The sequence below is a fragment of the Nothoprocta perdicaria genome, unplaced genomic scaffold, assembly GCF_003342845.1.
Source record: "Nothoprocta perdicaria isolate Ctin4 unplaced genomic scaffold, notPer1 scaffold_86, whole genome shotgun sequence".
Classification (NCBI taxonomy): domain Eukaryota; kingdom Metazoa; phylum Chordata; class Aves; order Tinamiformes; family Tinamidae; genus Nothoprocta; species Nothoprocta perdicaria.
This window is the reverse complement of record NW_020456154.1, coordinates 1349466-1365779: the sequence shown is the minus strand read 5'-3', so window position 1 is coordinate 1365779 and position 16314 is coordinate 1349466. Positions and strand designations below refer to the sequence as shown.

General features: G+C 44.6%; 1 protein-coding gene across 1 annotated transcript in view; it reads right to left on the bottom strand.

Moving 5' to 3' along the window:
* Positions 1–3487, bottom strand: part of PWP1 (PWP1 homolog, endonuclein) — a 14298-nt gene extending 10811 nt beyond the window's left edge. Inside the window, exons 1-5 of the mRNA XM_026052236.1 lie at positions 3422–3487; positions 3248–3306; positions 1609–1796; positions 1063–1148; positions 41–137 (exon numbers count right to left, since the gene is read on the bottom strand). Coding sequence (XP_025908021.1) covers positions 41–137; positions 1063–1148; positions 1609–1796; positions 3248–3306; positions 3422–3487 — 496 coding nt within the window. The remainder of the gene's footprint in view (positions 1–40; positions 138–1062; positions 1149–1608; positions 1797–3247; positions 3307–3421) is intronic.
* Positions 3488–16314: the final 12827 nt, after the last annotated feature.

Here is a 16314-nt window from a genome sequence, read left to right as displayed (position 1 = left end):
TATTTCTCTGCTTCACTGTATCATCTGCCCCATTACTTACCATGAACCTCTAAACTACAGTAATCTTTATCAACTCTGCCACAAAGTACCAGATTGTCACTGGACTTAATCACAAAGTCCTCCTGTTCATACTGATCCTGAAACAGCAAGGAGATGACCATGGGTGTTAGAAGTCATACACCAAACTATATATGTACAAAAGCCTTAATTGGTARTAATTTTTAATCACAGCTGAAAACTCTCAAAACCCAATGCCCTGCTCTGCCCTGACCTTCTTACAGTGGTAAATAAGAAAGGCAGGAGCCAGAATCCATCATGGGACATTTGGAGAGTTTCTATGTAGACTGAAGGAGTGTCTAGGTAGRCTGAGGTGGGTTTATGGAGATCTTAAAATTCCAAATATAAAATCACCTCTTCAGCCTCTAGGATGCAACACATGGCTGAAACCACAATCACCATGAGGAGCCCACACACGTCGCTTATTTCCCCTAAGCTCCCAAGCCTTGAACTTTACAAAGAAGTGCAACAATGTTTTACACAATAAGCATATTGTAGCTGTTCCTCACATCCACCAAGTAATTCCAACAGCACTCAAGTATTGTCCACTTTCTGGAAAACATTCCCAGAAAAGTACTGCCTGCAGCTATACTGGGCATTCAGCTGCACCAGAACACACGTAGTTTCTCATCTCATTTTCACTGTTAGTGATGAACAGATGGCATTCATGGAATTTCTACTGGTTGAAACCTAAGAATTACATATAAAACTCAGCAGTGTTATACAAAAACTATCCTTCATATATACACTATTGCTAGAGTTCTATCTATCAATGCAATGTATTAATTAGCACATACAAAAGGGATTGCACAAAACAATTTTATGGAAAAAAAAAAAAATCTGTTTTTAGAATTTCTTTTTAGAAAACGTTGCCAAAAAGACTGACAAACTTGGAATGGAGCAAAGACATCTACAGACTGTAAGACAACCTGGCACCAGTGAAAGTTTAACAGAATTCTAAGTTCATTCAAGTTTGTTCAAGACATTCATTTTTAAAGTACTTACAGTGGATTTTAGGGTGATGTAAGGATCATGCTCATTGCTCCCATACACTGCCAGACCAGCAAAAGTCTCTCCAAGCTTCGTATCATCTAGATACAGACACAACTTTTTTTTATCCTGATCAACGATAACTGAAGCCTTAGAAGCACTGTACCAATGACTTGGTAACTCCAGTTATTGCCAAACACCTGGAGCAGGCTCCATCAGAAATCCAGTTTCAAAATCTAAGAAGAGCCTCAGAGAGCTCGGCTGCTTCTTGCTTTCCGAGACTCCRGCTGCTGCTTTGCCCCAGCACTACGACAGGGGCCCTGACAGCCGTTCCAGCTCTGCTCTSTTTTAGTGCCTATTCCTTACGGAGGAAGGGACACTGAATTGTTTCACTCATACAATGTCTTCTGGAACCAGGACAACCGAGTAAATCAAAATGCCCGTTGCCCACATTTCAGTCAAAGTACTGCAGTTTTAGGATACTTAAGTACTCCAAGAACAAAACAACACAGAAAATGGTCACCCACACTATTTATTTGATATCTACATTTCTGTTGCTACCTGTGTCTTCCTCTTCATCGTATTTGTCCAATTCATATTCAGCCAGCTCATCATCACTCAGCTTTTCAGTGGTTTCCTCCTGGTCTTCGTTTTTAGGAGAGGACTCCGTTCTGCCAGCAGCAGCAGCAATATCCATGCTGTCGGCCCCCTGGCCTTGCTCTTCTTCATCGCTGCCATCAGCATCCTCCCTGTTTGAAGGCAGGCATTCCCGGGGAGAGACACGGACATTTACAATTCTTCCAGGAAACAGGGGATGGGCAATGAGATTCTGACATATTCTTTTCACATGAGTGTTCACATGCAGTCTATTCCCTCCAGTCACTTACCAGCTTTTCCCAAAATAAGCACCATTATTCTCAGGCTTCTTGACAGAGCTAATGCATCTAAATCCAATTCTTAGTCTCCTTCCTCGTTGAAAAAGTTATTTTGCCTTTTTCCTCAGTGAGTTCTCATATGTCCAATTCCTTCCTTTCCTCCCTTCCTCACTTCTCCTATTATTTGTGATGAATCTTGGAGGTCTGCAGGGATTTTAAACCTTATTTCCCTTATACATCTCAAGAACTAAAAACCCTTCACCCTRCTTTAYGTTTTTTAYTTACTTTTTATTATTATTTTGCTTTTTTTTTTATTTAGCAATGCTTTCCCACCTCAAACCATACTTGTTAAAATTATACACCTATAAATCTAACTATCACAAACACTTTTGGGCATCCTAATGGATCCAGTTACCGTTTTTTACTAAAAGAAAATAAGGCACCAACTTCATTAGGTAAGGCCATCTYGCAAACAACTTATAAAAACTAGGTAACATCTAAGGAATTCTGAACTTTCGCGGCAATGATTCAGGCCCTGCTGACACCTGCATGGAATTGAACAGAGGAAGGYATGCAGCAAACGTGGCTCAAGGACCTAACGGACACCCCAGAGGTCCCACAGGAATTTCACAGCAGCTCCTTCCTGGTGAGTATCCTGCCCTTCTCTTTGCAAATTCCCAGGCAGCAGCAAGCCAAGAGGCTCTCATAATCTTTGACATCTTGTATTTTTTTTTTGTACTTACTATGAGATGGGTATTTATTTATTTATTTATTTATTCCTATGCAAACAGCACAAGTCAGATTCAGATTTAGAATGCCTGTTTACCCATCTCTGACACATTAAAGATTATGAGAGCCTCCTGGCTTGCTGCTGCCTGGGAATTTGCAGAGAGGTCACAAAACTTTTAGTTGCTACAGGTCGATCTCYGAATTTTTAAGGGAAATAAACATCACACACCAAATTACCACGGCATGATTGTTGCAGGAAAATCTGGGGTGGTTTTTGGTATTTTTGACGCTTCAAGAGAAGCGCCTCCACGCAGAAAGCAGACGCATGCCCGTGTAAAGAGAACTAAGCAGCACTGCAGCCAGCAGGAAGGTGAAATAACGTTTGTTAAGAAATGAGAGTAAAGACGAGAGTCTCCCAAACATTTACGACGATTTTGAAACCACAAAAAGGAGAAAAATAAACGTGGGACAAGGCATTTAACGCGTGGCAGGGCCGCGGCTCCGCGCGGTGGGCAGCGTCCACGGGCGCCCGCCGCCGCCATTGCGGCCTCGCCCCCCGGCACGGCCCACCGCCCCCGGCCCGGCGCCCCGCTCACCGCAGCGCGCCGCGCGCCTCGCCGATGAGCCGCCTCAGCTCCTCCGCGCCGAGCCGCACCTGCGGGGACACGGGCGCGTGAGGGGACACGCGGGGACACGCACACGGACACGCACACGGACACGCACACGGGCGCGGCGGCGACACCGTTGGGGTCCCCCCGCCCCCCCCCCACCTTGTCCGGCGTCTCCTTGGCAACGCCGCGGCGCACCCAGGCGGCGCACGTGACCGGGCAGCTCATGGCGGCGCGGGGCGGGGGGGGGCGCGCGCGGAGGGAGGGGGCGCCGCACGTGCCGCCGGGCCGAGCGGTCGCGCGCGGAGTGACGTAGCCACCCGCGGCTCCGCCTGTAAGGGCGAGGGAGTGTGTGATGTCATCAATTAGCGCCGGGAATGCCCGGCTGGGGGCGTGGCTTGAGGGGGAAGTGGCGGTTGGGCGGGTGGAGGGGCGGGGCTTGAAGCGTAGGAAGGGGGTTGGGTTTGGGATTGGCTTTGGGATTGAGATTGGGATTGGGACTGAGATTGGGGTTAGGTTTGAGGTTGAGTTTAGGGTTGATGGGGCTGGAATTGGGGAGTGAGTTGGGGTTGGGGTTGGGGTTGAAGTTGAAGTTGAAGTTGAGGTTGAGGTTGAGGTTGAGCTTGGCCTTGGCCTTAGGGTTGGGCTTGGCCTTGGGTTTGACACTGGGCATGGGCCTGGGGTTGGGTTGGTCTTGAGATTGGGTTTAGGTTTGAGGTTGAGTTTGRGGTTGGGGATTGAGGTTGGGATTGAGGTTGGGATTGCGCCTGGAGGTGAGTTTGGGGTTGGGATTGGGGGGGAGGCTGGGATTGGGATTGGAGTTGGCGTTGAGGTTGCATTGGGGTTTGGGGTTGATGTTGGAGCTCACGGTTTAGGTTGAGGATAGGGATGGGTTCAAGGATGGCGATGGCGGTTTAGCCCTGCCCGTGCCATTAGCYGTCCGTGCGGGAAGGCAGCCTTGTTCCCTGCGGGAGGCCACGCGCAGGGCCGGCAGGATCCCGYGGCCCTGCTGCTGCTGCCCGCACCCAGAGGAGGAGGAAGGGGCAGCCGGCTGCCCCCTGAGCTGCGGAGTCCCAGCCTGCCCCACGCCTGAGCCCCAAAAGCCTCAGGGCTTTTGCCAGCCTGTCCCTTGCTGTGTCTCCTGCACGTTGTCCCCACGCCTGCGTTTAAGGAAGCGTGGGGGCAGGGACTGAAACAAACAGGCTGGCACCAAAGCGCCTGCGCCCCGTCCCCGCTGGGCTTTGCTGCCGTCCCCGCCGCCCCCTGCGCGAGCACCACGCGCCAGGGAGTGGSTCTGAGCGCGCAGGGACAGCGGATGGGGCACAGCCGCTCCCGCCAGCGCGGCCTGAGTTTGGTGTGTGACCAAACTTGCAAGGAGACCTATTGCCTCGAGCAATAGTTGCTCCTGTTCCCAGCAAATTTAATTGCAGAAAGGTGCTCGGTTTTGTCCCTTAATTAGCCTGGATCGTTATGCTTGGCACCTTGAGCTTGTTCTAGGACTCGAAGACCTATTTAGTAGCAAAAGAAAAAAAAAAGGCCACTACAATGTAATGCATCTTTGCATAACCACTCCACTTGGATGCTCAGGTTGAGCAACGTGCTGCCCTGTCTCCAGGATCTTCCAACTCACAGATTCACAGATTCAGAGAATATTTAAGGTTGGAAGGGACCTCTACAGATCATCTAGTCCAACCTTCCTGCTCAAGCAGGCACACCTACAGCATGTGGCACAGGGTGGCATCCAGGCGGGTTTTGAAGACCTCCAGAGAAGGAGACTCCACAGCCTCCCTGGGCAGCCTGTTCCACTGMTCTGTCACCCTAACAGTAAAGAAGTTGCTCCTCACCTGGAGACGGAACTTCCTGTGCTTCAGCTTGTGGCCATTACCCCTCATCCTATCGCTGGCCACCAGTGAGAACAGCTTGTCCCCTTCCTCCCTGCATTCTCCCTTCCTGAACTTATACATATTAATCATATCCCCTCTGAGCAGTCTCTTCTCCAGAGAAAACAGGCCCAGCTCGCTCAGCCTCTCTTCATACGAGAGATGTTCCATTCCCTTAATCATCCTGGTTGCCCTTCTCTGGACCCTCTCCAGAAGCTCCACGTCCYTHCTATACTGGGGTGCCCAGAACTGCACACAGTACTCCAGRTGCGGCCTCACCAGAGCTGAGTAGAGGGGCAGAATCACCTCCCTTGMCCTGCTGGCAACACTCCTCCTGATGCAGGCCAGGATSCCATTGGCCTTCTTGGCCACGAGGGCACACTGCTSACTCATGGTTAACTTGGTGTCAACCAGGACTCCCAGGTCCCTCTCYGTGGAGCTGCTTTCCAGCAGGTCRACCCCTAATCTGTCCTGATGCCTGGGGTTATTCCTCCCCAGGTGCAGGACCCTGCACTTGTCCTTATTGAACCTCAGGAGGTTCCTCTCTGCCCAACTCTCCAGCCTGTCCAKGTCCCTCTGGATGGCAGCACAGCCCTCCRGAGTGTCGRCCACTCCACCCAGCTTGGTGTCRTCTGCAAACTTGCTMAGGGTGCAYTCCGTGCCCTCGTCCAGGTCATTGATAAACAAGTTGAACTCTTTCAATCACTGATCACTGCACCTGACTACAGTTTCCAGTTCCTGCAGGAGGAGACTTGCTGCACCATCCTGCTGGTGTCTAACACTGCGGCTCTAAAACATTCCAGCAGTAATCCACCAGAATTGGAGGGTGAGCAAAGCGAAAACTACAGCGATTCAGCACAAGGTGTTGTGTGCCCTTGTAGCAGCATACATACCCAGCTGAAACCCTGTAACTTACTGACTTTAAACTTGCAGTTTTTTTAAATATTGGGAGATATACATATAATCCAGGGTGTTTTAGAAGGCTCTGTCTCTGAACAGAGAATACTCCCTAAATACTCTCCTGCTATTCAGTATTAGTGCCCTTTTTGTTCCTGTCTTTAAAATACTGTCCAAGGAGAATAAACTGATGCACAATCGCTGGTCTGAGGAATATGCAGGAACCTCTGTGAGAGGAATAGCTTGCTCACAGGAGGTATTTCTATTTTCCCTCCCAAATACCCATATTCGATACTAGCTACTTAATTAAATCAGAGAAAACTGGCAAAATGTCCTTTGCAATATGTAGGAAGGTAACCTTTCGTTAACCTGCAGAAATCATTGATGTTTGCATCACTAAAACTTTATTTCAGAGGCTAACTGCAAATTACAAGGATGAGGAAACAAGGTTAGGGAAAGCAGCTTTTCTCATGGTAAAGCTCAAAGGTTTGGCAGCCAGATTGCAGCTTGGCAGACAGAATAGTTCTGTTATTTCATCCATATATCACTAGACAGCACAACTGCAGCATTTATTTTATGTCGAATCCTCTGTGGTTCTGGCAGGAGCGATAAATATCTAAACATTGCCACCTCCCCTGTTTATCTCACCATTTATTGTGGTCTGTCTTAGTGTAGAAACAAAASGTATGAAAGCAAAAGCTAAACTTTTTTTTTTTTTTAATCAGTTTGTACTGTACTTCATAAAATGGGCATCCTAGTCCTACCTAGGATCTATGATAGGGGTGATGTATAGATAATTCCAACCCTCTGCTTTACTGTGCTGGACTTTTTGCTGACCTGCTATTTACTTTGCAGGTCTTAATGTGTTAAGTGTAATGTGTAATGTGACACATTCTCGTAATGTGTTAAGAAATTCCCTCTTTTCCTCCCATGTATGATTTGGCTACAATTTCACTGCCGTTTCCACTGTCCTTTTCCCGAATTCTTGGGGAAGTTTTGTGTAAGCAGACGCTGCTCCCAAAGCATGGGCAGAGGGAAGTGTTATGCAGCCAAGAGGAGGAAGGAAATGTTACTTTCCAGTGACTGTGGTTCTTTTAGAGCCGATTTTTTTGGCAARCAAACATTCGCACTGTGGATGTTTGCCCAACAAGAACTTGATCCAGACTTTTTACGGCAGCAGTGCCTGGAGGGGCCCACGCGCTCGGCCTCCCCTCCCGCTGTGCCCCTAATCGGGAAAGGGCAGTGCCCTGCGGCCGTGCTCCACCATGGAGGTACCGAGGAAGAGACTTGGAATTGGAGGAGGAATGGAAAATAGGTAGCAAATGTACACATAGGAAATGCAGCCGGGAGAATGGCTGTTAATGCTAAATAGCTTTTCCTTTGAGAGCCTGCCCAGAAATGTCAGGTGTCTCTACTCCTTCCCTTCTTGGTAAATGTTCTGGGGATTTGGAGGTGGGAAAAGAAAGCCCAAAGGGCTGATTTATAAAATAAATTATTGGTTCAGGGTGCCCGAGCACTAGCAAGATGTGGTAGAAAGAGTGGAGCGCCAGCCAGGGAAGCTCCCTGCAGGCACCTGGGATGGAAACTGCTTTGGCCCTGCTTGAACTACAGAGCAGGACAGCCCAGGGACCCTGTAAGGAATTAACCACACATCAGAGATCAGATCACAACAGTAAAAAGTGGTCATCTGGGTATCTACTAATCAAAGATAATTTAGCTACAGATGGGTAAGGCTTAGGAAAGAAAATGTTTAATTCTTAATTTGGCATAGACTTAATGGGTCAAGAAAAGGCAGAAGGTGGGGAGCGGAGGGCCAGGAAGAGTAGTAGAAAACACCAGTGTCTTCTTTAAAGGGAAACAAACAAACAAGCAAACACTCTTCAGTTTAGGGCATGGGCCCATCTTAATGGCATTAAGAGAAGAAACTTGGTTGATGAAGTATCTGCTAGGAAATGARGTAGGTCTGCAGAGATTTTGAAATATTTCAAACTATGAAACTGTCTCTAAACATTTCCAGTATGGAAGGTGGAAGCTACTATGCCACGAAAAAAGGTTCATCCTGCAAATCCTATGGGCTGTAAATAGGAAAACACAGTGAATATTTTGCATGTTTTGGGAGAGATTCTGCTGTAGGCTAAGACTGCAGTTCAGCTTCTGGAGGACTGCAGTTCAGTTGGCTTTCTTTTCTAGAGGAAGAAAAGAGAATAAAGGAACTGATACATTAGCACACCACCTTATTGATAAAATAAAAATTCTGTCTTCCCAATTGAGCTGTGAAATATTAGTTTAGCCACCCCAGAAATGCCAGACAGCTAACAGCAAGGCTGGGCTGTCAAGAAATCCTCTAGCTTATCAAAAAAACAAGGGAGTGCTTAGGAGTGACTTTGAAACACCAAGGGTAGATATGAAAGTCCTCAGGGTTACTTTCTGATTTTCCATTTGCATTCCCTGGGGATTCCTATAAAGTAAAGCACATGAGTAGCAGGAGGAAACCAAGGGAAAAGCAGATTTCAATAGGGCAGCATCCTGGCAAGGGAGACTACACAGCCCACTAGCAAACAGCAGCCTAGCCCGGAGGGAGAGCTCTTGAGCTGACAGGCATAAAGTTCCATTTTGGGCAGCTGAAACAGAGCTACTTTTGCTTTCCTTTTATCCACAGTTTCTCTAAGGAATTCTCTGGGACAGCARCAGCCTCCCCAGTTTAAAGCTGAGGCATTCTTATGCCCAGGGCTTCCGTATTGCTTTGGGTGTTTACCTTTAATGGAATGAACTAGATCCGTAGCTTCCTTTTTAGCTGAGTCTAGTGATAAGTCTGATGTTCTCATGGTGAACTAGATACTCATATAAGGCATTAAATGCTTATTGGAACAGTGAGTATTATAGTGCAAAGAAATATGGAGCATCTGCTTCCCTAAAATGTGTGCTGAGAGTTTGAGAGTCCGAATCCCATCATGCCTGCAATGCCTACTTGTAGGTAGCATTAGAGCCAACATAAAGGGAGATAAAATCTTCGAGTCAGTGCCCTCTCAGCAATCTGGAAAAAGGATAGCTGGATGTGGAGATTAATCATATTTGCCACATGCAGCCAACAGAGGAAAATAACTAAAAATACCGGTAGAAGGAGTAGAGCTGAGATGTAAAGGAGAGAGGAGAGAAGGAAGAACCAAGAAACACTGGGACAGGACTCTGGGATGGATGGGATCAATAGGAGCTGTTAAGGTTAGGATTTCACTCAGTGGTAGGATGTATTTATTAACTCTGCATCCTGAAGTATATAGTTCCAAACTAATTAAGGRTTTGCTATTTGAGAAGAGACTCCAGTGTTTTACAGAAGCCACAGGGCCTRTGGAGCGGAGCGGCCGGTGCACTGCAGGAGGGGCGTCGGGCAGCAGAGCTGCACTGCACGTGGCTTCCCAGCATTTATCCTGTGCCTTCAGATCGTCGCGGCAAAGCTTGGGAGTGACCAGCCCACACTCCTCTGGAGCAGCATTTCATTAGAAGAGAAAGCCATGGCAGAAGCTTTCATTAAAATACATGGCTCTGTTGACTTGAAAAGGTTTGGCCGATATTATAAAACACCTAGAAATATGCCTCTGTAAGTATGCAGGTTAATTTTTTTTTCCTGACTAGCTTTCTTAAATTTGGCGTAGATGTTACCTTTGAAGTAACATAAATTACACTGAAAATCACCTTATTTCTGCTATGCAAATGCCTCTGCTGCTGATTCCACCAGCAGGCCTGCATTAAGCACTTGGCAGTGTTGTCCCATTTGAACAGGAACTCAACGTTCCTCTCAGGTGAGCCCTGAAATGGGGCAGTGGTGATTTAAGACAGTGCTCCCCCTTTCCGCCTCAGAAAAAAAGGGAAAGAGCAGTGAGTGCCTTAAATCTTAATTATCTCAATGCACTGAATGCATTGTCAAGAAAATATTAAAAAAAGTTATAGCTCACATAGCCCTGACAGGGCCAAGATCCTGTTGTGGACAGTCACCCACTTTATGGTGAGCAGTTTTTCACTCCCATGACTTGCACCTGTGGATTTTTCTTTATACTTGAAAGGAGATTACCTGCTTTCCGGACCAACCCCTTTCATCATCATCTGACACGTTATGAAAAAAGGATTTGACTTTAAGTCCACTAAAACATAAATGGTATAAAACATTTCAAATTAACTTTAAATCACAGATCAACAGATCAAGTGAAAAACATCCAAAAATCAAAAGGTTTTTCAATGCTTGTTTTATCTCTCAAGCCAACGTTTATCAATTCCTTCTATTCTTACTTCTTCTGTGATACCCATTTGCTACTTATTGGTATCAGCTCACAGCAATATAACAAAATGAAGCAAAGTTCCAGACTTTCAGATTTTTGTGTATTCATGGAACAGTCTGTCTATAGCAGGTTTGCAGATTTTTAATTTTAAGCATCATGGAGCTCCATTCCCAGTCTCATGTGCACATTTCTCTGCTAGATGAGGGCTCAGACCAGAAGCTTTGGACCAGCATCCATGTCACTTCTTGCAAGCACAGCAGTCATAATGACAGCACAGAGTCATGGAAAACAGCACCACAAATTCCAGATGTAACTGTATCCTGAAGATATGTGGTTTCTGGAAGATGGTTCTTGGGAGAACCCCAGTCTTGTAGCCATTGGAAGTATATTGAGAAATATCTGAACTGGAAAAGGAACAACAAAAACACTCACAGCAGCCATTTCCTAGGCTAGAAAACAATGGAATTTTTATTGAACAGAGATGGCTCATTAACACACTGAAAAGAGTTCCACCTGCTGTTCAGCAATATTCATTGCCATCTGATAGTAACCTATGGGGGCAGCTGTATAAAATAGAATACCAAATTGCTAAATTCATTAGTAACTTTGCCTTCCAAATACAGAACTGTACGTTATTATTTAAAGTCTGAAAATAGACTACAATTGATAGCATTTAAACCAAACTTTTATGATAACAAAGATACAAAAAGGCAGTCAATATATTAAACATTTAAATCAACAGCATACACTTTCCAGAGGTAAACATTGAACAAAGCCACCAATGATATTCAGAAATCATGTAAAAATTTTAAGGTCAAGCTCCAAATGCTGTAGCTTTCCTAAAAGTCATAGTGGAATTACACTTTGTCCAGCCCCTAAGTTGAAAACTATGTAGCATGAAAATTGCAAAATATAACATTTGCTACCAGCAGGAAATTGGAAGTTTCTTAGGTCCTCGTTGTGTTTAACAGAGGGAAGACGGGAAACTGGGAGTTCAGCACTGTGTTTCCTTAGGTTGGGGGWTAGTTCTGCTACAAACCAGGGAAACACTGTCATTATATTAAACATGAACTCCAGCACTGCCAAAAAAAAAGAAATATTGGCCTGACAAACTGCATGAATAATCAGCCTTGCAACTTGCATTAAACAGAGAGGATTTGCATACTTGCCTATTTTCTGAAAGTCAGTGCTACTTCTACTGTACAGAGAAACTCTCCTTCAGTAGTTGATCTAATGCCTGAGTTTGAAAGCTTGTTACATACACTCAAGAATAATGTGACAAATTTACTATTAAAACATGTTTTAATGCCAACAACTAATAAAAGTTCAGATTCCAATATTGCTCACAACATAAATGTACAATTTGCACAAAACATGGCTCTTCAACATGAATCTTTTGCAAGCTACAATATATATATATTTATATATATAATATGTATAATTTCTTTTCTTAAAGAATTATAGGCCAGAGTGCATGCAAAGAATTTCAAAGCAGTAACACAACAGGAGCAACCACTTGTTTTACAGGTTACTGAAACCATTCAATACAGAAACACTGGGATATTAGATAGACAGACAGACAGATAAGTAGATGTATTTACACACTGCTCCTTTGTGGACCTTCCCACGTGACACAAGAAGTGTGGGTTCCTTCTTATCAGGTGAGGTCCCTGTTAAACACTGATCCAAACAGGGCGGTGAATGTTCTCCACACTCTTCAACCGTCCCAAACCAGAAATCGCTTCCCTTCTATTGGAGACGACAGCGAAGGAGGCACTTGTCCTTTAGCCAGGAGGGGAGGCAAGCAATCTTCTCCAGAGCCAACATCTGTCCCCATTCCTACTCCTACATATAAGCAGTGGGTTCCGATCATCTATCCATCCTCTTTCTTGGCTGGTCCCAAGCAGTCTCCAGTGGCCTTTACAGTCAGAAACCCAAGACTGGAGAACCTGGATCTCCTGCAGAGCAGTGCACAGCACTGCCACCACCCTCATCAGRTATGTACAAGGAATGACATGGATCCTCTGGTTAAAACTTTACATGGAATATATACAGATAAAGCTATTCTATCAAGGTGCAAGTTTATTATTCCCTGGTGTGTTCCAATCAAGATCTCTTAAAAACCTTTACCCACCAGGAGGGTTTACACGAAGTTGCCATTTGTCGTAGTTCATCATGTAGACTTCTTCCGCAGGCTCTGTATCTGAAGCTCCCATTACTTTCCCTTGGAGTTCTGCCTATGTACAGGACTGCATTTAGTAGACTACAGTCATGTCCAATAACTCCCTTTTTTTTTTTYTTTTCTTTTTTTTTTACTTTGATACATTTCTAACTGGGGTGAATTGGCACCATGTGTTTTTTATTTCCTTTTTTTATTTTCCAGGAAGGCATCAATCGCTATGAAATGAGGCAGGACATGTGAATTGACACGGAGGGGAGGGAAGCGGGGAGTTGCAGTTCATGCACCAGTCCAGCTTTCCCAGCTTTCCTGGCTTTTGATGGGACTGGTTGTGGTATGCAAAGTTAGCKGAGTTTGGCCCCAAGGGTATATTCTGAAGTACTTGGCACTATTTTACATTATCCCCTCAAAGAAATTTGAAAAAAAAAAAAAGAATTTACTAACTAGTAAACATCAGACTGATCCACTGCACAGATGGATATGGAATGCAACTTGCCTAAGATTAGAATGGTGGGTATTTTCTTAAGCAGGTCTAAATTCACAGAAATCTTTCCCACCACATACAGGCTCTCTGCAGCACGTAGATCTATGATCCTTGTAAGACAGTCACTGGAAATGCAAAGGCTGTGATACAACAAGCACCAGGAAAGCCTCCCTCTGCCATCTCTGTTCACTCAAAACCTCAGAACTGCAGCTAACTGCATGTTTCTGATCCTTGCTGAAGTGGGGCTGCTATGTGCAATGACAGCAGGATTTGGCCTTCAGCTTTACGGTGTACCAACCACAACTGTGCAGATGATGGGATGGGAAAAAAACTTACAGCCTTCCAGTAATTCCCATTAAAGACTCCCACTGACTTCATGAGGTAGTGCAGACTGTAACAAGTGTGTGTTCTGCACCGCTGCAGTTAAGTTTTTCATCAAATCTTTATAAGGTCATTTTCCTCCATTTTATAACTTCCCTTCTAACAAGGCAGTCGGAGCAGAAGCTTTGCACATGGAGTCCCAAGCTATGGGGAAGATATTACACAAGCAACAAAGATCTATTTACCTTTTTCCTACTTTTTTTAAAGAATAGTACCATAAAAAAAGCGAATTTCCCATGCAGTCCTGCTCAGTGTYAACAAAATGATGTTTAGCAACAACAAATGAATCATCATCTCATTGGAGATTTTAATAGGATTAGTATCAGRCAGAAGGGGGTTTAAAATGATGCAAGGTGCACTCAGAGAACATGTTTTCAGAGCTTTCYCAAAATTTATGCTAAAGATCTAATTATAAGATAATGAGATCACCAGGAAGCTTTCTGATCTAGTGCACTGAATCCATGATACTCAAAGAAAAAAAAATGTTCACATTAAACAATAATAATTCAAAAAAGAAAATACAAATACAGTTTTAAAAATACATTAGGGCTGCAGTCCCAGTGGACAAGAACTGCAACTGTCACAAATTATGGCTGACCTCCTGGTTTTTAAAAATACATTCCCCTTCTGCCCTTCAATGAAGGGCCACAAGTCAATGTGTTCAGCAGGCACAGCTTGCTCTTGGACATTAACTGCTCCAAACAGGTAATTTTATAAAATATCCAAAAGTCTTGAAAAAATGACGTCTTTGAATGAGCTATAGGAATGAGCTATAATTGCCTATCTGGCTTTCCGAGGAAAAAAAAATAAAAGGTCCCAAACCAATTTTATTTCTTAGTCATACTCTTTGTTAAAAAACATCTGTGATCCTATTTCTATATTCTAACTCTGCGCTATTTGTAAACGGAGCATTCACAAAAGGATAAGCAAAAAGGAAGGATGTTTCATCTCTGCTGCTAATTGTAGGTGACCCCGAACCCTTCTGCAAAGCCACTAAGCAGTACTGGAGATACAACTGTGGCAGGAGGACGGCATCTTCKTGCTTGTGGAGGATCACTCCTGAGTCGTGTGATCTTACATGCTCCATTCCAACCCTAACAATAGATGCCAGCAAGTGAAACTGCTGTGCTAGGATGGGGAAAAAAAGAAGGGAATACCCCAGAAACAGTCATAGCCATCCCTAGTTTTGCACAGTGCAAATCAGGAATCTGCCTCCCTCCTATAGCAGGGAATTCAAGAGCTGCAGTGATCAAGAGTCACTCAGCAGCCCGGCATCATTCTAAGAGCCATCCTGTTTCCTGCATATCCTTTCCTCTAGWCTTCATTTTCCTCGCCCGAGTTTAACTTCAGAGCGAGCTCAAAGATGCAAGTGGGAACGGACATGAAGAAGGATGAAGGAAGCAAACGCTGGTCACCCGGACGCTGCTGGCTCCTCTGCTTTCTCAGGGTGCTCACACTGGCCTTCCCCATTCAGTGSTTGTTTTCAGTGGCAAACATAAGGGTATAAAACCAGTCCTACAGAACTGGAAGGCAGAGGAAAGATCTCTTCCCCATTTAAGGATCAAGATTGTGCTAATTACAGATATGCATTTGTCTTGGAAAGCATGAGATGCAAAAGGCCTTCAAAGGTGACTGGGAGTATGAAGGAGAGATGAAAAACAGACTGGATCCACAGACCAGAATCACCAACAAGAAGGTTTCAGCAATTTCAAAGCAATTTTGGTGGAGTAAATTTCATCCTGCTTTCATGTTCGTTTTTTGAATGATGCTATAGTAGAATCCTAACTTGTATTTTTCCTGGAACACTCATTTATCCTTCATTTAACATGGAAATTACTTTCTTGAACCTTGTATCAAATATTTACAAATGCTAAAGTAGGTACCAAGTGAAACCCTTTGGGGAAAGTGGGACGGAGGGAGGTTTGGCTTCACTAATGGCCATTGCATTAATGCTTAGCATCAAGGAAGGCTGGCTGCCATTAACAAGAAATCTCATTACAAGCATGATTTCACGCCTCATAACATTTCCTGTAGGTCTATTTACTGCCCATCTCTCTGTCTTTCATACATAAAAACAGACAAAGAGAACTCTATGGGCAGAAAATCCAAACAGAAAACACACAGCTTTGATTTAAGAGGTTTTCCAAGCTCTAAGGACAACATTTGCACAGATGATATTACAAGAAGCTTTCAGATGATCTGGATTGAAGTAACCCACCAGGATCTCAGTCCTCGGGATACCTTGGGCTCTTTAAAAGACACACAGATGAGAGAGAACCAGATTTTTAAAAGCTTCATTTGAAAGCCCCTCACGCAGTAAGCCATATGATAGTCAATTTATCCACTGCTGGGAAGGGGAAAGGGTAAGACAGGGCTCTCTTGTACCTGTGGCCTGAACAAGCCCAGATGTTTTGAACCATTTTAATCTGTCCCTAATAGCACATCTGAGGTTCTAAGACTGTGGCCTTAATTAATTAAAATGACTTTCAACAGATTGGCTTTTTTTAAGGAGGATGTCACTCTCTTCTCTATTTTTCTTCCTGAGCATCTCCATTTTCTAATGCGGGTTATTTTAAAACATGAATGATTCCTGATTGGCTGTTTCAGAGAGGTTTTTTTTCCCCTTTTGTTTACTTAGAAAGGCAATAAGAAACAAAATTGYCTCTAACTACAGTGGGTAAAGCAAAGTAATGGAAGTTTTAATGAAAACACAGCAGTACAGATGATGGGAAGTGGAAAGTACAAAGCTAACCACACACAAAGGGGCAAAATTCATTCTTGCAGCTGCAGCAGTGTAGATATTTATAAGGACAAATATCTCCCAGATAGAGCTAGGGCTCCACTGCCAAATCTGACAAGTGGGAAGGAGCAAAGCCTCCCAGTGAGCACTGAGGAGATGAGGGCTCAGTGAGCTGGTTGGCAATGTCAAGAGACACGTGGGACATGAGGCTGCTTCCCTCTTT